This window comes from Petaurus breviceps, unplaced genomic scaffold (assembly GCF_028583685.1).
Source record: "Petaurus breviceps papuanus isolate PSGF00001 unplaced genomic scaffold, PetGlider_PUasm1.0 90994, whole genome shotgun sequence".
Classification (NCBI taxonomy): Eukaryota; Metazoa; Chordata; class Mammalia; order Diprotodontia; family Petauridae; genus Petaurus; species Petaurus breviceps.
In genome coordinates this window covers 493,905-517,749 of record NW_027187393.1, presented here as the reverse complement: position 1 = coordinate 517,749, position 23,845 = coordinate 493,905, and the positions used below count along the sequence as shown (strand labels likewise).

Genomic DNA, 23,845 nt, shown 5'->3' with positions numbered 1-23,845 from the left:
TGTGTGTGTGTGTGTGTGTGTGTGTGTGTGTGTGTGTGTGTGTGTGTGTGTGTGTACTATTATTAATACCACCTTACATGTAATTGGGAAATAAGATATACAGGCACTGAGGCATAGAGATCCACTGGAAAAGTTGAAAGGGGTATGGGAGAAAATATGGGAGAGAACAGATTGGAGGAGGGGATATCCTTTGGGACTGCTATTTTGGGGCGGTGGGTAGGGGAAAAGCAGGGAGAAAATATGTAACTCAAAATCTGGCGGAAACGAATGATGTAAATCAGAAGTTAATAAAGCATTAAAAAAAAGTAACTATTCTCTCTAAAGTTACTAATGATCTTCTTAGAATTCAAAGGTTTTTTTCTCAACCTTCATTCTCTTTAACCTCTCTATAGCTTCTTATACTCTCTTCCTTGATACTCTATTTTCTCTAGGTTTTCAGGACACTCTCTATCCTGGATCTCCTCCTAACTATTTGACTGCTCCTTCTCTGTTTCTTTTGTTGGATCTTCCTCCAGAACAGGTCCTCTAAGTGTAGTTATACCTCAGGGTTCTGTCCTGGGACTTCTTCTCTTTCTATACTTACTTCCCTTGGTGATCTCATCAGTTACCATGGATTTAATCGCTATCACTATACTGATAATTCTCAAATCTACCATCCTTCCAGACCTTCCCTCAGGCTCAAAATCTAGGAGTCATCCTAGATTCTTCATTACCTCTCACCCCCCTATAATCAAGCAGTTGCCAAAGCCAGCAGATCTCCCCTTTGCAACATCTCTTGTATACACCCCCTTCTCTCCTCTAAAGATGCTGCCATCATTCTAGTACAGCAAAATGCTTTTCCTCCTTTGTTTCAACTACTGACCTTCCAGGTTTCCTTTAAGATCCAACTAAAATCACATCTTATACTGGAAGCCTTCCCCAACTCCTCCTAATTCTAGTGGCTTCCCTCTGTTAATTATTTCCTATTTATTCTGCATGTAGCTTGCTTTGTATATATTTGTTTATATGTTGTCTCTATCATTAGATTGTAAGGTCCTTTAGGCAGGGACTGTCTATTGTCCTTTTTTGAATCCCCAGCATTTAGCACAGTGGCTGACATGTAGTAGGCACTTAATAAATGTTTATTGATTACTAACTGCAATATTACTGTGCTGTAAGAAATTACAAAGGGGACAGATTCAGGAAGATTATGTGAACTTATATTCAAAGTGAAGTGAGCAGAACCAGAACAATTTATGCAGTAACAGCCACATTGTGACTCTGATCAAGACAACAACCAATCACAATTCCAAAGGACTCATGCTTTCCACCTCCAGATATAAGACTTAGAGTGGCAAATGAAGCATATATTCTTCTTTTTCCTTTAAAAGTTTGTTTGAACATGGTCAATGTAGGAATGTGTTTTGCATAAGTGCACATATTTGCAATTGGTTGTGTTTTTCTGGTCTTTTGAGTGCTACTCACTCAATTGTACTAGGAGGGATATGGGATGGGGGCAGTGGAGAGAATGTGGAGTTGAAAATTAAACTGAATTTAAAAAGAAGGGAAGAGAGGATGGAAGGACAGAAGGAAGGAAGGGAAGGAGGGAGGAAGGGAGGAAAGAAGGGAGGGAGGGAGGGAGGGAGGGAGGGAGGAAGGAAGGAAGGAAGGAAGAAAGGAAGGAAGGAAGGAAGGAAGGAAGGAAGGAAGGAAGGAAGGAAGGAAGGAAGGAAGGAAGGAAGGAAGGAAGGAAAATTGCACGGGTCAGAGAGAATTATAATTAGAAGAGGAACCTTTCTGAGTCTGAACTTCTCCCAAAGCAAGAATTCTTGTTTGTTAATAAACCGTCTCTGAGAGACTTTGGCTAAAACATGAAATATAGTTTTTCTTCCTTCTTCTTCACTGTTAACGAACAGAAAGCAAATGACCTGAGACATCTGAGCAAGAAATGAGAGTAAATGAACATAGCCTAGTTGTCTATGCTTAGCTCCTAGGGCTTGAAAAACAGTTACCATTTCTTGCCTTATTGTGGAGTTTATTGAGTAGAGGGTGACATGGTTACTGTAGTTAAGGAAAATCATTTTAGTGGCTGAATGGAGGATGGACTTCAGCAGAGAATGAATTGAGGAAAATAGATCCACAAGCCTTGAGGGGATGAGATGTACTTGAGAAATGCTGCAAAGGTGAAATCAACAGGCCTTGGCAACAGCTTAAATATGGGATTGAGAGAGAGTGAGGAATCCAGGATGACTCCTAAGTTGTGAGTCTGCGGAACTGGGGAGGATGGTATTGCTCTCTATAGTAATAGGGAATGTAGGAGAGGGAAGTTTAGAGGAAAAGATAATGAGTTCTCTTTTGGACATATTGAATTTAAGATGTCTACTAGATATCCAGTAGTATGAGTACTGACAGGAACTATATCTAAGTGGGTTAAGCTTCACAGGCCCAGAGACTTGTGTTGCTCAGAAGAAGACAAGACTATCTAAGTGAGGACATGCTTATCACTAAAGGATCTGCTACAAGCAGGTGAATTTTTTTCAGCCACAGTAAATGATGAAACCATCTAAGATGTAAAGGGAGTACCAATACTGATACAATGTATTTGATGTATTATACTATATAGTGTTAGAAACAGGAGTACAAAGGTTCCTTACTCGTTGCCGCCTCTCTTCTGCCATTTTCTGTTGCTGTACTTCTTCCTCCTTTTGTCGCTTCCGTTCACGCTCCTCTTGCTTTTTCCGTTCTTTCTCCTGGTCAGCCCGGAGGGAGGCCAAGTAGGCTTCATCTTGCTGCTGCCTCAGCACCTGGGTCTGGTTTCTCTCTTCCCTGCAGATATGCCAAATCAATGAACAAGTACTTCATCAGTGTCTACTATGTATGGGTTAAGTGCTGAGGGCATGAGCAAAGACAATCAAGCAATCTCAACTTCCAAGGAGCTTGCATTTTAACAGAGATCCAACAAGTGTACATTTGTGTGTCTTTATGATACACATGCATATAAAGTGAGTCAACAGAAAATAGTTGAGAAGGTGGTTGAAAAGCAGGGCAGTAGTGGCTGGTGAAGGGACAAGAACAAGGTGTACAAGATGTTTGAGCTGCATCTAAGGAAGTGAGGGGTGCTATGAGGTGGGAGGTGAGGAGAAATCTACACTCTAGGCATAGGGGATACTGATACAGAGCAAAAGAAGAGTAATCTTAATAAGAATACTTTTTAAAAACATTTTTAAAAGAATATTTCATCCCACCATGTGAATCATAAAAACCGAATATGGCCAAACACCAATCAACAATTTTATTTTACATATCTCCTATGCCAAGCACTGTGCAAGGCACTGGGAATATAAAGACAAAAAGGCAATAGTTCCTGCTCTAAAAGAGTATATGTTCTATAAGGAGAAATAACATATACAGCATGTACATGTGTAAATATAAACAAAAGAGACAAAATATGAATTGCTCAGTATTTATATAAAAAAGGCAGCAGGATCTTTAATAGTGCTCAAGTACTTCAACAGTAAGCAAGTAGCAAACATTTGCCATTATGCCACTTATGTGGCCTAAAAAGATCCCTATAATAGCTGGTCCACATGGGATTAACTAGTACCTCTCCAAACGTTCAGAAACCAGGTATGTCTGGTTTGCATCCATGATGAATGTCAGTTGGTTTATGAGATCATCAGGTTGAATGAGACCTTCTAACCGACCGACCACAGTCATTCTCCGATCTTTCAACATGATCATAGCTAGGAATGGATATGTATTCTCTCGCAAAGCTTGGGACACTGGAGGAGACCAAAGAGAACAGGATATAATTTTCAAAGCACTGCCACAAGTGTTATTTAATCCTCACAACACTGTGAGACAGATCAGGTAGAATTTTTTATAGATGAGGAAACTGAGGCTTAGACAACTTCAGTCACTTGCTCAAAGTCACATGGCTAATGAAGCTGAAGCTAGAACTTGGGTGTAACCAGGACTACTTTGAAATAAATCAGCAAATAATTAATTTTGAAGTGCAGCATTCCATCCAAGTTCTTAAATGAACTTTGCTCCTGCTCTCATACACTACAACTTGAAGAAGAAACTTGGTGAAACCTCTTTGCTTAGTTCTCCTCAAGAGGAGATACCACTGTTTAGTCAATGAAGGTGATTTCTGCTCAATTAAGAAAGGAGTCTAACATATCAGAAAGCAATTGTTTCTCTGTTCATATAGATCCTGATAAGCCAGTATTCCAGGCAGGGATTTAGATTTATATAAATATTTAAAATTCAGAACCACACAAACTAATCAGCTAGAAGAGCAGTATTCAGGCTCTAGGTTCTGTTTAATGACTAAAAGAGCTTTAGTTTAAAAAAATACTATAAAATACCTTCCCTACAAAGATTGTCTTCATACATATTTCATTATAAGAAATGGACTCTGAATAATAAAACTATTTCCACATCATGGCTGACAGCCCTATGACAGCACTCTGGTAACTCAATTACAAGTCCTTTTCAACAACCAATTCTCTAGAACAAAGGATCTATGTCATTACTCACTATAAACACTGTTAATACTCTCACACCTCAATAATTCTGAATTTTGGACATATTCCTATCTATAATCTCATTTTGTTCTCACAACAACCATGGGAGCTAAGTGGGAAAGGTACCATGCCATATGTAATAGATGAGAAACCCAAGGCAGGAAATTTGGGTGAACTGCTTAAAGTCACATACACAGCAAATGGCAGAACCAGCACTAGAGCACAGGCCTCCAGACTTCTATACCTATATGCTTTTTATGTGACAATACTGTGGCTGACTGTGTGTTTTGACTTGATAGCACCATTCAAACTATCTGATTGCTGCATCACTAACAATGGACCATAGGTACCTCCTCGTCAGCTTCCACCCACTCTTCTATCTCCATTTGCACTAAATTTGTTCATAGGGTATGAAGAACATAAGCACTCCTCAATGTTTGGTGTTGAACGGAATTCCAGGTACAGGCAACATCACAAACTGCATCATTGATTCAACCTATGGGACAAGTCGGTCAGTATTTGAATTGTTATTTATATTTTCTGGAGTAGTGATTTCTTCAATGTTGAGAACTCTAGATGAGGAAACTACCTCAACTAATGCAGATTAGCACCTTCCCTGCAACTTGATATCTTAGAGAACTGCCTAGACCAAGAAGAGGTTAACTAACTTGTCCAGGATGACTCAGTACTATGTACTACACAGTACAGCTAGTACATATGAGAGGTAGAATTTGAACCCAGGACTTCCTGGCTCAAAATCAGCTCTCTATCCACTATGCTATTCTGCTTTTCTGAAATGTAATTACAGAAGAGATTTCATAAGAAAGCTGATCCACTGTGGTAGCACACTCCACTTTTTATCACTTTATAACTATACAGTATCAGCAAATTAGTTTAATATTCTCATGAAATCTCTTCCGTAATAATATCTAACCCCTGGCCCACAGGTTGAATCAGTGAAACAACAGTGCAGGAAAAATACCATTAAAACTTCTATTAAAAAACTAATTCTGTTTGCTCTGGGTAATCACCACTGTTGAGCAATGGAACAGTTTTACTTTCACTGGGCATTACTGTAATTCCAAAACAATCTCTCAGTGATAATAAGCACAATACCTTGCATAAAGCAGGTGCTTAATAAATGGTTGTTGGATGAAAGACTCAGAAAAAAAATTATTCCATCCATCCATTCATTTTAACTTATATTACTAACAACATATAAAAGGTGCAACACCTTTGAAATCTATAGGAAAACGAAATTTTCCAACTGCTAAATGTTTTATTTTATGGGATCCTGTGGTATTAGCACCTTTAAGAACAGTCAACCTGTCATTATTCTCTTTAAACAAAGAGGAAAACGTTTCCTTGGTACCAGTCTGAGCAGAAATAAGAAAACATTATCAAAACTGACCTGTGCTACTAGTGGAAAAACAGTACCAAATATCAAGTACTAGGAAAAGGCCATAAAATTATTCTACAGTACTATGATTTGTTGCCTTCATAACAGTAAACATCCTAATATTGTCTTAGTTTAAAACACCAAAAGTACAACTTCTGAAAATATATCCAATGTAGTCAACTCTATCTATTTATACAAAACTACATATTTTTGATAAGTATCATGGCAGAGATAAGAGCACTCACAGAACTATTTACTGAGAACCACTCATTGAACATGGTCTGAGTCTTCTAATTTAGGTAGATGAATCACATGGCATTTTAGGAGAGCCAGAAAGAATTTCGACCGCTGTCTTTTCTTACATCCCTGGATGTCACAGAGGGTAGATGGACTAATACCATACTGATCCATCAACATTAACAGTGCTTCCCCTTTGTCAAATCATACAGTGGTACACATTTTCTCTTTTAAGATTATTATAATCTTCATACATTTTTACTAAAAAAAAAAAAAAAGACGAATTTATATCAAAGAATGGCTTGATACCTCTAATTCTATTGTTGCTGCTTGTGTCCATCAGTATAAGGTACGGTGCTATGTAGTATAATAGCTCTTTGTCACTGAAGAGAAAATTCTCATACCTTCAAATACTTGCACTGAAGTAAAGGTAGCTGGCCATTCCTTCCACAGAAACACTAGTGTTGTCCCATGTTTTCAAGGATTACAGTAAGGAGGAACAGGTGGGTCATCTGCCATTCTGGATAACAGTTATTCTACCTTCTGCCTCTCCACTGGTTACTCCTTTCCTTGTACCTTGTCAGAACATCTGCTGATTTTCACTGTTCTTTTCCCTTCTCCTTTCTGCTTTTAAAATCTGCTTTTCTATTCTATTACTTTCCCCATACTTCTCAAGTTTTCTATGAACACCAAAAACTAGTCATTGTACTGTTCTCCTTTACTGACATGGTGACCAAATAACTACAGAATACTGGATGCAACCTTTGGTTCTTCTTAGTTGTAATTTTTGTTGTTTGATGCTCAGGGGCTGCTTTGTCCCTAAAAAAGTGTGACAGTCCCCGAATCATCAAAATTTTATTATAAAAAGAATTTCATCTGTATTTGTTCATTTGGTTTAAAAGGAAAAAAAATTTATGGACTGATTTAGTGACATGGTGTCTTAACTCAGCTCTTAAGAGATCCAGCCTTGTTTTCCCAGGCCTTATGAAGCCACGAAAAAAGCCAATGTACACAGGATTTGTTAAGTAATTAAGGAACCAGAACAAAGGGATCAGAAAATAATGAAACTAAACTATAAAGACCATATTAAGAGAATTGTTGGTACTACATGTTCATAGAAGGAAGAGCCTGAAAGTAACTTAATTTTTCTTCAACCCTTTAAACCCTAAGATGAGTTCTATGAAGCTATCAAACAAAGAATCCTGGTTCTAAGTATCCCTAATGAAGATGACCCCTCAGGGTAATTTAAAACACAATATCCTGTTAAGAGTAACTGGTGAAGAGACTACAATCTTCTAAGACTAAGGATAAGGAGCTGATAACTATAACTTTATGCTGGGGAAACCAAAACAAAACCAATAATGACGGATTTGTGATGTTACTTCCTCTTCACTATCTATTCATGACAATACCAAAGGAAGATATCTGATAAGTTCCACAAAGCAGAGGAGACAAAGCAAGAGGCATAACTTACCCCTGTATCCCTCAGGTTTGTTTGTGGAACATGCCCAAAAGAGCATCCTATTATTTATAAGCGAAACGACATCAGGTGAACAAAGAGTATTGCTGTCGGGAGGGAAGACACAAATATGAGAATAACATATTGGCTAAAAATATAAACTGAGAATACAGAAAATAAGTGAGAAAGAAATCTTTTTACTTACCGACAAAAATCATCTGAATCTTGATGATCATCACCATGAAGATAAACCAATAGAAATCGAAGTTCTCGCTTGGCATCATTTAGTGCCTTTGTGAAACAGAGAACAACTAATTACATAAGGCACAGTACATTATCCTTAACAAAGTTTACAGGAAATATGAATAAGGGAATAAAAATAGGGAATTAAAAAAAAAACCTAGAATGGGTGATCTACCTTCATAACCCTTAAAAAAGATCCCCACCAAATACTCTACTTATGCTTTGCTGTTTCCTAAATTAATTCTTAACATTCCTGAATGAGAAAAGCCACTAAAAGTTTTTAAATTGCACCAAGAACACAAAAGCAAAGAGAGGCTAGTAGAGGTTTCAAAAAGCACAGTCAACAAACACACCTACTATGTTGCCAAGCACTGGGCTAAATGTTGGGGATACAAACAAAGGCAAAAACATTCCCTGCCCACTTGAAGTTCACATTCTAATTCAAAGAAGAGGGGTGGGGAGGGGAGATGGGTAAGAAAAGACTATGTACAAACAAGACAGATATACACACACACACACACACACACACACACACACACACACACATATTTGAGATGAGATCTTTTAAAAAGCCATGTCAGCTATTCCTGAACATCTATTCCAATCTTGTAAGAGTATGAGGTATTAGTGATATCACTAGCGATAGAAAAGAAGAAAAAAATTATTCCCTGGCCACATAAAAAAAGTGGTTAAGGGGGCAGCTAGGTGGCACAATGAATAGAGCACCGGCCCTGGAGTCAGGAGGACCTGAGTTCAAATCTGGCCTCAGACACTTAACACTTACTAGCCATATGACCATGAGCAAGTCACTTAACCTCAATTGCCCTGCCTTCCCCCCTCCAAAAAAAAAAGTGGTAAGTACTATACTGTATTCTACCTCTGTCCCATTCTTGCAAACAAAACGTTATTTAAAAAGTTAATAAATGTACAACCCAAGTAGCTCCCTGGTGAGGGAATGCTCGGGAATACACTGTAGGCACTAAGCAGCAGAGACTGTCAGCTGCTTGAGGACAGGGACCATGCTATACTTCTTTGTAATTCCTTCAGTTCCCAAAGAAATTGCAGGAAAATAAATGGCAGGCATTTAAATACTTCTTAAATGCTATAAAAACAAGTAGAAAGTAACATCAAGAATGATAATGGCAGCTTCAAGTAGTAAAAGTTTAAGAGAAATATGGAGCAAGAGAAGAAAAGAGAAAAAGAAGATATTTTCCCTCTCCAGATATTCAGGTTACAGGAATCATGAAGTAACCTTTCCTCCTCCCAGAGTGGTGGTTCTCTACTCCTTTCCAAATGTGCCAGGAATAGGATCTTACTTAACTTGATTTAAAGCTGGGAAAGAACATTAAAGAACATCTAGTTCAGCTCCTTCATTTTACAGGTGAGGGATCTGATGGCCAATTAGGTAAAGTGATTTTTCATGGTCAGAAAGCTATTAAGTAGAAGCAAATCTAAAATCCAAAAATCTAGTACAGCAAGAAATAAATAAGCATTTGTAAAAGCGCACAGTATGGGAGGGGGAGGGGGATGAGGAAGGGGAGAGGGGAGGGGAGTTCCCTCTCTCTCTCTCTCTCTCTCTCTATATATATATATATATATATATATATATATATTAAGGTTAATTCTTGAGTTATTTCAAAGCATAAAGATGGCAAGATATTTACCTAGACAGAATTCTGTGGTGATCAGTTTTTCTTACTGGGGAATGTATATTTCTTAAATATTCACATAACTAATTAAGGAATGCCTGCAGCATGTGACCTAAGTCACACTCAAACTGAATTGTAAATTTTTGCACTAAAGAAGCACTTAAAAAGAAATGGGGGGAAAAAACTCTTTAGTTTTCCTCCAAGGATGGATTCCTATCAATAAAGTAGCTTTTGTATTGTCTCTGCCACTGACCTGGCTGTATGTTCCCTGGTAGAAGACAGGATGTGTCCTCCCATATTTTTCTTCAAATATGTGCATAAATGAAACGATGTCCCCAACAGGGTCAGTTACCCGACTTCGAGGGTCAGGACGTATGAAACGAAGTGCAAACCTAGGGAGGAAGGACATACATATGTCATATGGATCCCATTTACTTAACTTTGTATGATATAGTAAACATAAGCAAAAGACATTATCAACCAGTCCACACAGAGTCATTTAATAGGACCTAGAGCCATATTTGCCTGCTGGTCAGTGTAAATTTCCCTGTCCCTTCAAAGAAGAGTACAACAGAACATCATCTGAGGTAGGTGAACATAGTTAGACAAGCTGTTGGAGGGGTTTAGGGGTAAGAGGAGAACTAGAAAAAGTACAAAAACAGGGAGTCAGAGAAACTGAAGAATATAAAAGAAGGCTAGGTGAAATGGAGAGTGATTTAGGTAATTGGAAATGGGGAGATACACATAAAGCTAGTGCTTCTTTAAAAACTACATGCAAAATCAATTTAAACAATTTCTCTAATAATATATAATAGTTACACACATGTAACCACAAAATATTTTTGCATACTATTAAGAAGACTACCTGAATAAAGCACTGAATTATATGACACCCAAAATACAAAAACTCTACATACAGTCTACATTTACTGTATACAATCAGTATACATAATAAATATAACCTACTTATAGAAATCTCAAATTTTCCGTGGTATCGATTCATAAATACAAAGTACTCACCTAAATATGTCAAGTATTGTGTAATAGGTAAATCGGAATGGAAGCATAATCAAGTAATAACCCCATCCTAGCAATCCCTGAAATGAAAAAAATTTTTAAAGAATAAATATACACTTAATCTTTTAAAAATCAACTTTACAAGTACAAGATGGAGGAAGTATGGCTAGATAGTAGATTATCTGAAAAAGATTGAGGGGTTTCAGTGGACTAAATAAGAGCTAACTATGAATCCACAAGACAATATTTTGTATTTATACCATACTTGTGAAAGATGCAGCATAGAAAAAACCCCAAGGGGGAGGAGCCAAGATGGCAGAGTAGAAGCGCGACCTTCCTACAGCTCCGGCTTCTACCTTCTCCAATCCATGTAAAAAGGGGACTCTAAACAAACTTTGGAGCTGGAGAACCCACAAAATGGAACCGAGAAGCTAACCTCCAGCTGAGGACAGCCGGGCAGGCCAGCAGGAATCAGCCAGCGCAGAGCTCTGGGAGCCGAGCCCAGCCCCACACCGAGGCTTTAGCCTCAGGGCGGGCCTGACCAGCCACCAGCCAGAGGGACTCCAGATCAGCAGCAGCTCTGGCTTTATCTGGCTTTTAGCAGCTCCAGATTTATCAATACACAGATGCGAAGGACAAGGTGAGAGGCCAGTGCAGTCTGGACTTTGGGACACAGTAAGTGGGAGTGCATGGCTTTTACCGCCCCCCCCCCCCCCCGGGGAGAGAAACCTCTGAGATGCTGGCACAGCCAGCCAGCGCCACGTGGCGGCTTCAGCTCCTGGCCTGCAGAGTGTAGGGGGACCAAGCACCAGTCTGAGGGGTCATCGCTCTTGCTTTAACCTGCCTGGATCTGGATTGCAGTCTAGGGTGGAGGTCCTGGGGTGTATGTCCAGCTTTCCAGAGCGTGTGGAGACCTCAGAGAGGGCACCCATCTAATACCTCCGGCAGCTGAGAAAACCCCAGCGTTTGGGACGAAAACTCCCCTGTCTGGTGGCAGAGTCCTACTGTGGCAAAAAGCCCCAAAGTCAAATCATTGAGTGGCAAAATGAGCAGGCAAAGGAAACAAAACAGACAGATGATTCCAACATTACACTCCTATTTTGGGGACAAGAAGGAACAAGGCATGGAACAGGAGGAAAACAGTGAAGTCAGAACTCCTGCACCAAAAGATTCAAAGGAAAATACAAGCTGGTTACAGGCCATAGAGGACCTTAAGAAGCAGATAAGAGAAGTGGAGGAAAAATTGGGAAGAGAAATGAGAACAATGCAAGAAAATTATGAAATGAGAGTCAACGGCCTGACTGAAGACAATAATACCTTAAAAAACAGACTGACTCAAATGGCAAAGGAGGCTCAGAAAGGCAATGAGGAGAAGAATGCCTTAAAAAGTCGAATTTGCCAGATGGAAAAAGAATCTCAAAAGCTCAATGAGGAGAATCATTGCTTCAGAATTAGATTGGAGCAAATGGAAGCTAATGACTTTATGAGAAATCAAGATGCTGTGAAACAGATCCAAACAAATGAAAGAATAGAAGGCAATGTGAAATATCTCACTGGAAAAACCACTGACCTGGAAAATAGATCCAGGAGAGATAACTTAAAAATTATTGGACTACCTGAAAGCCATGACCAAAGTAAGAACCTAGAAAGCATCCTCCAGGAAGTTCTCAAAGAAAACTGCCCTGATGTTTTAGTACCAGAGGGCAAAATAGAGGTTGAAAGAATTCACCGACCACCTCCTGAAAAAGATCCCAAAAAGAAAACTCCTAGGAATATTATAGCCAGGTTCCAGAATTCCCAGATTAAGGAGAGAATATTACAAGTAGCCAGGAAGAAACAATTTGAATATTGTGGAAACACAATCAGAATAACCGAGGATCTGGCAGCTTCTACACTGAGGGATCGAAGGGCTTGGAATGTGATATTCCGGAGGTCAAGGGAGCTGGGACCTCCTACCCAGTAAAACTGAGCATCATGTTTCAGGGGAAAATATGGTCATTCAGTGGAATAGAGGACTTTCCAGCATTCTTGCTGAAAAAACCAGTGTTGAATAGAAAATCTGACATTCAGATACGAGAAGCATGAGAAGGTAAACAGGGAAAAGAAATCATAAGGAACTTATCAAAGTTGAACTATTAACATTCCTACATGGAAAAACAATAATTGTAATTTATGAAACTTTTCTCAGTAGTTGAAGGGATTAGAAATATATATGTATATATGTCTATATATGAGGGTATATGGGCATATGAATACATAAAAAAAAAGAAAGATGCAGCATAGTAGAAGACTGGTTTTAAGAGTTAGGAAGACATAGATTCAAATGCACGACCCATCCTGGTCATGTGATCCTAGCTAGGCATGTCATTTAACTTTTCAATGCCCCAGCAAACTCTTAAAAGTAAATTGTATAACACTTAAGAGATCTCCACTGATAAGAGAGCTTCCTTACTGAGAGTTCCCTACACCAATGAAATGACAAGTCTGGACCAAAACCCCCTATATTTATATATAGGTTTTAAGTTCCTTGAGAACTAGGGCTCTTTTGTACTGGCAATCAGAAGTGAATTCGATCTCAGGCTATACTAAAAGCAACAGCATCCAAAGTGAAAGTTAATAGGATATCCTGTTGAATTCTGCCCTGGTCAGAACACATCTGGAAGAGTATGCTCAGTTCTGGATACCATATTTTAGAAAGGACTTTAATAGGTTAGACAGTACCTTGAGGAAGATGACTAGGATGGGGAAGAGCCTTAAAATCATGTCACATAAAGATCATCTGAAGAAAGTGAAGATATCTAACCTTACTCTAATATTCTAACATAGGAAGGTCAAATAATGTAGAAGATTAATTGGGCTGGTCTTGGATGGCTTTAGGTAACAGAATTAACTACGAGAGATAGACAGAGGCTTATTATATGGAAAAACTTCCAAATGCTTCAAGTAGAAAGTGCTGCCCTCTCCTCTAAAGTTCTTTAAGCAAAGGCTAGATGACCACCTGTTGAATATGTTGTAAAAAGGGTTTACTACTCAGGTACGAATTAGACTAGATCACCTGAGGAGGAATCTTCTAATTCTATGATTCTGGGGGATCATCTCCTAACCTTCAGAACAAAGTGTTGACTCAATACAATATTTCCACTCTTTGTTCTTTTGCATTATTTCTAACTTTTAGCCATGTTGATCCCTGTAATTCTCCCTGCTCAATAAAAGTCTATTTTTGTTTTCCTCTAGTATTCTTGCCCTTGAATGTGATTTCCCATTTTTGTCTGTCTTTTCCTTTATGTGTCCTAATTAAAAAGCAATACAATATGGGCAGCTAGGTGGTGCAGTGAATAGAGCACCAGCCCTGGAGTCAGGAGGACCTGAGTTCAAATACAGCCTCAGACACTTAACTCAAAAACTAGCCGTGTGACCTTGGGCAAGTCACTTAACCCCAAATGCCCTCCAAAAAGAAAAAAAAAAGCAATACAATATATTGGGAATGACACTAATCCTGGAATCAAAGGACCCAGATTTTTTCAAAATGTGACAAAGTAGTCAACATAATTTAATGCAGCAAATAGAGCTAATCTTGGGGTCAGGCAGATCTGAGTTCCAGTCCTCTGACAGATATTGACAATGTGACCCTAAGCAAGTCATTCAACCTCACACTGTCACATAAAATTCTCTAGGACTAGAAATCACAATGCAGGTAGCAATCTTCTTAAGTAGAAATTCCTCACTAGGAAATCTCTCTATTGTTGAAATTACATGTAAAGAACTCTCCGTTTAGGTGTTTCTCCCTCTCAACCCTGGGCCCCCACCCCCTCCAAAGTAATGCAACCTTAGGTATACATCAATAGAAGCAGATTTCAGATGAGGGAAGTTGGAGTCCTTCTATCCTCTATCCTGGATCCCAGTTAGATGCCTAGAATATACTGTGTTCAGTTTTATGCATCACATTTCAAGAGGGACATTAACAAACTAGAACATGCCTAGACAACCACAAGGGCAAGATCACTTGAAATTTATCATATGATGAATGGTCGAAGGAACTGGGTGTGTTTGTACTAAAATAACAGAACCTCAAAGTTAGAAGGGATCTCAGAGGTAATCTAGTTCAACCCTTATTTTAAGCATGAATCCTCTTTAAAGTGTGCAAACTAGTGTTTATCTGACATCAAGTAGCACACTGTGGATTAGTCAAAAGACTTAGATTCATATCCAAGTTTCTACTATTTACTACCTGTTTAATAACATTAGGCAATTCACTTAACTACTGAATCTTCCTCTGTAAAATTAAGTGGCTGGACTGTCTTATCTCTACTGCCCCTTCAGTTCTGTATCTCACAAAAACTCATAACAACCTTCAGTCATAGGAAATTCATGGCCACCTGTGGCAATCCCATTACATTTTTTAGGAGAAATGCCAAAAGCAAAACAGGTCTGTATACAACGTTCGTCAATCTAATGAAGGCCTTTGATACTTCAGTCGTGAGGGATTGTGGAAAATCTTGGCAAAATTTAGTTGTCCAGAAAAGTTCATCAGCATTGTTTATCTGTTTCACAACAGTATGCTTGCCAGGGTTCTAGATAATGGACAACATTCTTGAGCTTTCTCAGTTACCAGCAGAGTAAAGCAGGGCTGTATGCTTGCTCCCATGCTTTTCAGCATGATCATTTCAGCAATGTTGTTGGATGCCTTCAATGAGGATGAAAACTGCTTCAAAATCAGCTACTACAACGGACAGTAAATTATTCAACCTGAAAAAACTACAAGCCAAGACTAATAGTGCATGACCTTTTTGTTTGTGAATGACTGCACTCAGTACAGCCTCTGTAGTGAGGCTATATGCAACAAAGTATGTATGGATCAATTTTCTGATGCTTGTACTAATTTTGGTCTAACAAGAAAACAGATTTTCTGCCAGCAAGCACCATACCCTCCATATGTATTACATCAAATGGAGACCATCAAATGTAACCATCAGTTACAGAAAATGGAGGAATTTTGAATGCTATGGATAAGTTCACTTACCTCTGCAGTACACTTTCCTGGGAAGTACACATAGATGATTAGATTGATACATGCACTGCCAGATCTAGTTCAGTGTTTGGGAGGCCCCAAAGGAAAGTGTGGGAGAAAAGAGGTATTGGACTGCCTACCAAACTAAAAGTCTACAGAGCCACTGTGCTGACTTCATTGTTGTACACCTATGAAATTTGGACAATAACAATACCATGACAGGAAACTGAATCACTTCCATTTGAATTGTCTTAGGAAGATTCTGAAGATCACCTGTCAAGATAAAGTACTGGACACTGAGGTCCCTTCCTGAGCTGAACTGCCAAGCATTCAAACTCTACTATAGAGAGCGCACAACTCTGAACTCCAATGGATTGGCCATGTTTTTCAAATGCTAAAAGTACATTTGCCTAAAAGTGATTTTTCATATTGAATTCACACAAGATAAACACTCACATGGAGGTCAGAAGAAGTGATACAAGGAAGCCTCTCTGAAGAACTTTAGAATTGATTGTGAGACATGGGAGACACTGGCACAGGACTCTCCAGCATGGTATGCCTACATCAAAAAAGGCACTATACTCTACAAGCAAAGTAGAATTACAGTGGCTCAAAAGAAATGTGAGATGTGCAAATTCAAAGACATAGAACACTCCAAATGTTCATATGGACTATTTGTGCCTAATTTGTGGTAGACTTTTCTGTTTAGAGCTTGGTCTGATCAGCCAGAGTTGATCACAGTGTACCTTGACCCCAACACAGTGATGTCATTTTGGCCCTCTTCAAGAACAAACCAACCAACCAATCTTATCTTGAGCTGAAATGTGCTTTTTCTTAATTTCCATTCAATGATCCTAGTTCTGCCAAGTAAAACATGTCTAGTCTAGGCCCTCTTCTTTAATGTCTGAGGACCATGAAATTTAGAGTCAGAAGAAACTTTAAGAGAATATTTAGACCAGGGGTTCTTATGTTTTGTGTCATGGATATCCTCTGGCTTTCTGGTGAAGCCTATGGATAACCTCTCAAAATGCTTTTAATTGCATAAATTGAAATGCATAGGATTACAGAAGAAAACAATTATAGTGAAACAGTTATCCAGAAAATTTTTTTAAGTTTACAGGCCCCAAGTTAAGAACTTCTGATCTTAAACCAAGAAAAGATTGTCTCCCAAATATTTGAAGTGCTACCTTCTGATAGGATAAATTTTATTCTAACTAGGATCAATAGGTAAGAAGTTTCAAAAAGACTAATTTTAGCTGAGTAAGAGGAAGAACTTCCTGAAAATTATAGTAGTCCAAAAATTAGAATGTACTAGGTAGGGAGTTTCATGTCTTAGGATCCTTCTAACTCTTAAGCTTCCATAATAAATATTAGAATTTTAGAGATGGAAAGGATTTTACAGGTTGCTAAGACAGTCCCAACAAATAAGGACAGAAGCCTTACCTAGAGACTTTTAGTGAGAAAAATCCTATACCTACTGAGGCAGACCATTCTACTTTAGGACAGCATCAATTTGTAAGGTAAGTCTTCATTACATTAAGTATTTGCCTCTGCTTTCTGGGGTCAAGCAGAATAAATCTAATTCCTCTTTCACATGGCAGCCCTTGAAATACTTGATTTCCTTGCTTTTATTTGTTTCTTATGCCACATATGTAAATGTTTCTAATGCCACATATATGTAAAACTATTAAATAAATTGAGTAACATAAGCATTAGTATACTTAGCACATGTAGCTAAAATGACAAAGAGGGATGCTGACACAAAGATGTTATGTCATCAACTGGTTAATGACTCATGGCTAATGGGTAGTCTAGCTCCCATTTTCGTTTGTTATGAAGGTCCACAATTCCCACGAAAACTATAGCCCTGTTCCAATACTGCTGTGCTACACAGGGGCTCTAGGAGTTCCTACTTTGCGAACCACAAGTATCAAAAGTTACTACAAGGAAACTCAGTTTTCACATTCATATTTCGAAGCACTGCTAAATCATGCCAGGAAGGGGAAAAATGGAATTGTAAATTCCATATTCTCTACCAGTCCTTAAGCACCCTAATTTGAATCATGTGCTAAAGGTCTTTCCAGTTGTCCCTCAAGAACAAGTGACAAGACAAAAATCCTGAAGTCTTATACTTATACCTCTTGCAAGCAGTAGCTTTATCTTAAAGAGACATGGGGAAAAAATTAAAAAGAACTGAAGGAACAGGGCTCAGATAAGTAATTAAATCTTAACAATATTTGTAAAATCACAGATTCAGAGATGGAATGGATCTTTTGGGTCATTTACATCAAGTTCCTCATTTTAAACTTGAAGAATATTTTAAAAGAATTTTCTTCATCTCTGAGGTATCTTTTTTTCTTGTCCTGCCCTATGATTTCACTGGTATGGGAGCTCTCGGGTTGGAAACTATCTCTACCAAGGAAGATCAGCATCTATCTATAACTTACAGACTCAAAGAACTACCAGAGGCAGGACCTAAACCCAGTTCCTCCTAACTCCAAGACTGGTCCTCTATCCTTTAAACCATGCTGCAAGTATTATCATCTCCATTTTACAGATAAAGAAACTAATGTTCAAAGAAGCAGGTCACATATCCAAGAAGTATTTAAGAGACTGGATTCAAACCTAGAACTTCTGATTCCAAGGTCACACTTCTTTCCATTATACTTCTGAAGATTTGTTAAACAAAAGACAAACATTTTTATCTTGGCTAAAGTACAAGGCACATAAAATAAGCCAGCTGTGTATATATATATATATATATATATTTTTTTTAAAGCAATTGGGGTTAAGTAACTTGCTCAAGGTTACACGGCCAGTTATTATTTCTGGGTGTGGTGCTGAGTATCTGAGCCCGGATTTGATCCAGGTCATCCCGACACTGGAGCCGGTGCTCTTACTCGCTGAGCCACCTGGCCACCCCTAAGCAATTGGGGTTAAGTAACTTGCTCAAGGTTACACGGCCAGGTGTTTCTGGGTGGGTGCTAAGTGTCTCAGCCCGGGATTCGATCTCCAGGTCTTCTCAACACTGGAGCCGGTGCTCTTACTCGCTGTGCTACCTGGCCGCCCCAAGCCAGCTGTATATTGCTAAAGGATAAGAAAATATCCCAAAATAACAGACATACCCAAAGTTGAAGAAAAATTTAAGCTAGATAATTACACTGTTTTCCTACCAATTCATGATGCAAAAAAGAAAAATTGTACTCAGGAAATGAGAAAAAGTTCATTATTATACATTTTGGCTTTTTTCCCCAAGGTTGTCACACAGCAAAAAATGCTGCTACATGAATGACCTTGTGAAATGGAGGAGAAAGAATATCCCCAGCTGCAAAATAACTTGCCCTTGGTTGTGGTCTTGAAACAACATAGCTGTAGATCCTGTGGTCAGCTGTATTAACCTGTAGGGGTCGGGATGGAGGTGGGTTGAAGACACTTGGTACACCTTCTTGCTCATTCAGTCTGTCCTGTACAGCTGCCTGAGGAGGAAAACACACAAAACAAGGAGGAAAAGTCTTAATAAATTAGTTAACCTAGAAGAGTGAAGTCATCATGGTTTCAAGTTTCAAAATAGAACGCAAATTACAATAGCTAAAAATAAAGATCCCTAAGTCTTTCTTTTATGAAAATACGTGTTTCATATTCAAAGGCAAAGTATACAGCACACAGGTTAAGCAGATCTATTAAAATGCATTTTTTTTGTCCTTGTCTTTTGTCTTTTTCAAAGCAAAATGAACTAGGATGTACATTTATATATGATTTACCCTTCAATACTTCAGTGGAACTCTAATACTATCAGTGGGAGTATTCCCTCTAAAGATATATTATAAACTATCGACAACTTGTCTCTAGTTTATTCAACCTTCCTCGTATAACATGATTTCAAGTGCCCCTCTGCTATACCTGCTGATCTCCTCTAGACATGCGTCAGTTTATTTGTCAATGTTTTTCATAAAATGCAGTACCTAAAACTGAACCCAATATTCTGAATTTGTTTTAACCAGAATAGTATAGAGGAGAATTATTGCATCCCTTTTCTGGGACACTAACATCTCTTAATGCAGTTTGAAAAATTTTTTAAATTTTATATCACTGGTTTTTTGGTAACCACCATATTACACTACTGACTCTTACTGACCTTTCAAATAAGTAAAAATGTCTAAATTTCTTCCATGTAAAGTGGTAACAAACCAATTATTGTAAAATGATTTTCTCCAAGTACAGAACTTTACATTTATTCCCTATTGATTTAGTCCTACAAGTTTTAAGGCCATTGTTCTAGGCTGTTGATATACTGTTAAATCTTGATTCTGTCATACCCCTCCTAGCTCAGTTTCATTCAAAAATTGGGTAAGCAGCAACTACCTTGAGTTTTCATCTGAGACAATGACAAAACATCTTAAAGACAAGGCCAAGCACCCTCTTTCCCTTTGGAGCTATCCAAATAGTATCTGTCTGAGATTATGAAACACTAACACCATTAATCCTTCCAATCAACATCTATCTTAGTAGCATGCCACTATTAACATTTTTTGTAGTACAATTAGACATTCCTCTAGCTTCAAATCAACTTAAATGAAAGAGTATGCAAGCTGATGAAATATGTTATCCACCTCCAGAGAAAAAACTGATGGAATCTGAATGCAGATAGCACTTTTTTTTTTTTAACATTCCTCATTTGGTGGGGGGTGGGGTGGGAGGGGTTCTTTTTTGGTCTGTGTTTTCTTTCATAACATGACCAATATGGAAATATGTTTGACCTGAATGCACAGGATAACCTGTATTAAATTATTTGTCTTCTCAATGAGGAGGGAGGTGGAAAATCTGGAACTCAAAATTTAAAAAAATTTTTACATGTAATTAGAAAAAAAGATTAAAAAAAGATCACACAACCCACCCAATGCATCTCTCCATCCTCTTCTAAAGGAAACCCCAAGAGACTTTGTCAAACATACTGCTAAAATCCAGATGTGATGGTATTCCCTAACCAGGCAATAAAAAGAGGCTGATTTGACATAACTTGATGATAAAAATTCACGTTGATTCAGTGATCACTGCTAAATTTTGGTATCTTCACAAGCCATCTAATTAAAGCCTCTTCTAGAACTTGCTGGGAAGTGATGTCAAATCTACTTGATAATTTCTGGAATCAGGAAATTGAGACATTTGACCATCTCTGGTCTTCTTAGCACCTTCCTCATTTTCCAGTATTCAAAATATTACCAAGAGAAATTTAGTAATCACATCAACAAATTCTTTCAATACAACAGGATGCAATTTGTCTGGACTCAAGGAGACTTGAACTGATTTAAAGCAGTTAGGTGCTCTCTTCCTATCACCTTACCTAAACTTGGGCTTCAATTACCCCTTAACCATGTTTGTTTCACCCTTTCCAGTCTGAAGATCATTCTCCTTGACAGAGAAAACAGAAGCAAAGTAAGAGTTGAGCAGCTCTGCTTTCACTTTGTTAACATTACACAGTCTGTCCCTAGCAGTAGGACTTCACCTTCTTTGCAGTTCTTACCCCTCCCAGTCCTACCAGCCTCATTAATTTTTATGTTAAAAACAAAAATTTCCTCTTAATGAGCCTTCCACTTTAGAGTCTTTGGTTCTAAGTTCATGCATATTTCTTTAAATTTTCTGAAGTCTACTTTCCTAAAGTCTAAGATACATGTTTGTTAAAGAGTCTCACAGTCTCTTCTCAACTACATTCACTAGTCCAAGCAGTTCAGTTATATGCCCCTTTCTTGGATGTAAATTAAAAATTCTAAGTATGTGGTCACTTTATCCTAAGGTTCTCCATTACTTCCACTTCATCAAGTACTTCCTTTGTTGGCTAAAATTGAGTACAGAATTGAAGTTCTCATTGTCAATTTCTCTGCCTTCTGAGACATGAAATTGTGTGCATGGAAAGTGAGAACAGATTATTAGATGTTCTACTTTTAACAGAATAGAACTTCAACAGACATCAAATGAACTCCCTCCACTCCCCTCCCATTTCTTCTATCACCCATATCAATGCCTTTTTGCTAGTTTTGTCATCTGTATCAACTAAACAGTCAATACTATCACTTCAACTCTGTCTCGAATTGAAAACTCCCCCAAATTACATATCTATGTATGTGGTTGTATGTATATGCAAATATATATGTATGCCTATGTGAGCATGCATACACAAACACACACACATTTTAATTCTGCTGCCATTTCTATGAAAACTTTCTTTTTGACCATTGTCATAGTCCAGTCATGAGGGTTCTATATTAACAAGTTCGGAAAAGATGTATGAAGTTATATTTATCTCCTTGAGTTAAAATTTCAAGTTTGTTTCATTTATTACCTAAATTCTCTGTATACAAGACACTTGAGACCATATTTTTTCTTTTCCTCTCCTCAGACATTTTCTTTCTTTTTTTTTTTTTTTGCCTTTTAGGGGGCATTTGGGGTTAAGCGACCTGCCCAAGGTCACACGGCTAGTAAGTGTTATGTGTCTGAAGCCAAATTTGAACTCAGGTCCTCCTGACTCCAGGGCCGGTGCTCTATTCACAGAGCCACCTAGCCCTCCTTCAAACATTTTCTATTATAAATTATTACCTCCCCTTCACCATTACTCTTACTTTTAGGTCAAATTACTTGTCCTCCATATAATTTATGCAATCTTTAGCACTTTTATCTGGGCATGATTTTATCTTTCCCTTTCTACATTCAGTTTTCTCTATTTCAGATTTCCCTCTGAGTTACATCAGTAAATTTCTAGACAATTTTCTCAGTATTCATGAGACATTCTATCCTTAGTCAAATATGCATCATTCTATTATCTCATGTCATGATTCAGAAAACCAAACTGTGTACTTTGACATCTTTTATGCAATTTTTCACTTCCCATAGGTTCCTTTACTTTCAAAGTTCCAAACTTTAATTGGAAGAGCTGAAAATAATTATCTGTATCTCCAAGTCCTCTGATTAAACACACTGGAGATAAGAGTTTGGGTTTATTCTGGTAGTAATCTTTCCCCCAAGCATTAGGGTATAGAAATCAACAGGTTTTAGAAATCTTGGTAGGTTCTCTTATGATACAGAGCATATGTTCTGTTTGTTTTTAAGTGTTTTTCAACACCTTTTTTTAAACTGAGTCATTCCCCAATAACTCCCCTTCCTCATAATAAAGAGAAACACTAAGACAAAATAACAGATGCAGTAGAAAAGATGAAATTACATTCCACATCTGGAAAACATACATCTAAGTCATATGATTTAGGGCCTTATAGATCAATTTATCCAACCTTTTAATTTCACAACTGAGGGAACTGAGGCCTAAGCAGATTAAGTTACTTGTCCAAGGCCATACACACATATGTAACAGACATAAGAATCAAATTCAGATCTTCTGATTCTAAATATTTTCCCTTTTTACTAAACCGCTACTTGTTGATTTTGACTCTGAAATTCAATCTTCCACAATTTCAGTTCCCTCTGAACGAACATTTTGCTACAAGGGTTTTGAAGGACCCCTGGCCTTCAGAAGAGACTGAAGACATCTGGCACAGGTTTATCTATGCTCACATTTTCACAGTGCTACCTCAAAATAGCTAATGCCAGACCTTCCTGATTACTCTGGACCTGTTCCACAATTAACCCCTCTTCAATTTACTTCCCTCTTCACAGCTGTTTTCCCTTCTACCTTCAGATATTAGTTTCCCTTATTTTACCTTCTGAGCCTAATGCAACCCTTCCCACACTCTAGATTCTAGCCAAACCAGATGCCTAGCTACTTCCTAATACCACTCTACACTTGCCTACCTCTATGAACTGATGTTCCTAAAGTACAGGTCTGACCATGTCACTCCCCTTTCCAATCAACTCCAGTGATAATCTATGACCTCTGCTTTTTAATTTGTATTCTTAAGGCTTAACAAAGTACCTTACATATCATAGATGTGTACGGTACAAACAGATGTTGGGTGAATTAAATGTTAAAAGAAACTTCTTGATTCTGCTAATCCTTAAATATCCCCCAATTTGCCTATTTCATTTGATTTTCTAAACTTTTTAATGAGTGGTCTATACATATTGTCTCTGGGCCTCCCACCAATCTCCTTTACATACAGAATCTTTGTTCCTGCCCCTGTCACTCCCATAGTCTACTCCTATTAAAATGAAATGGTTTTTATTCAGTTTTCATTCTCCTTGAACAAAGTTACTTTTTGCTGTTTCACAGGGCTCATTTAGCTTTGTTACAAGGATGAGGGAAGTGGTTATTATGCTATAAAGCTGACACCTATGTTATTGATGGTGAGCTGTTAAATGTTATGGGCCAGAATATGGTAG

The 23,845-nt window shown here is 38.1% G+C and overlaps 1 protein-coding gene across 3 annotated transcripts in view; it reads right to left on the bottom strand.

Annotated features, from left to right (window-relative positions):
* Nucleotides 1-23,845, bottom strand: part of FAF2 (Fas associated factor family member 2) — a 93,426-nt gene that overhangs the window by 20,451 nt on the left and 49,130 nt on the right. The window contains exons 3-9 of one of the 3 annotated variants that reach the window (XM_069077529.1): nt 18,814-18,996; nt 10,516-10,592; nt 9,749-9,887; nt 7,809-7,894; nt 7,619-7,710; nt 3,584-3,761; nt 2,634-2,805 (exon numbers count right to left, since the gene is read on the bottom strand). In XM_069077529.1, the coding sequence (XP_068933630.1) occupies nt 2,634-2,805; nt 3,584-3,761; nt 7,619-7,710; nt 7,809-7,894; nt 9,749-9,887; nt 10,516-10,592; nt 18,814-18,996 (927 nt within the window). The remainder of the gene's footprint in view (nt 1-2,633; nt 2,806-3,583; nt 3,762-7,618; nt 7,711-7,808; nt 7,895-9,748; nt 9,888-10,515; nt 10,593-18,813; nt 18,997-23,845) is intronic. The other 2 variants (XM_069077531.1, XM_069077530.1) reach the window with 2 other exon arrangements.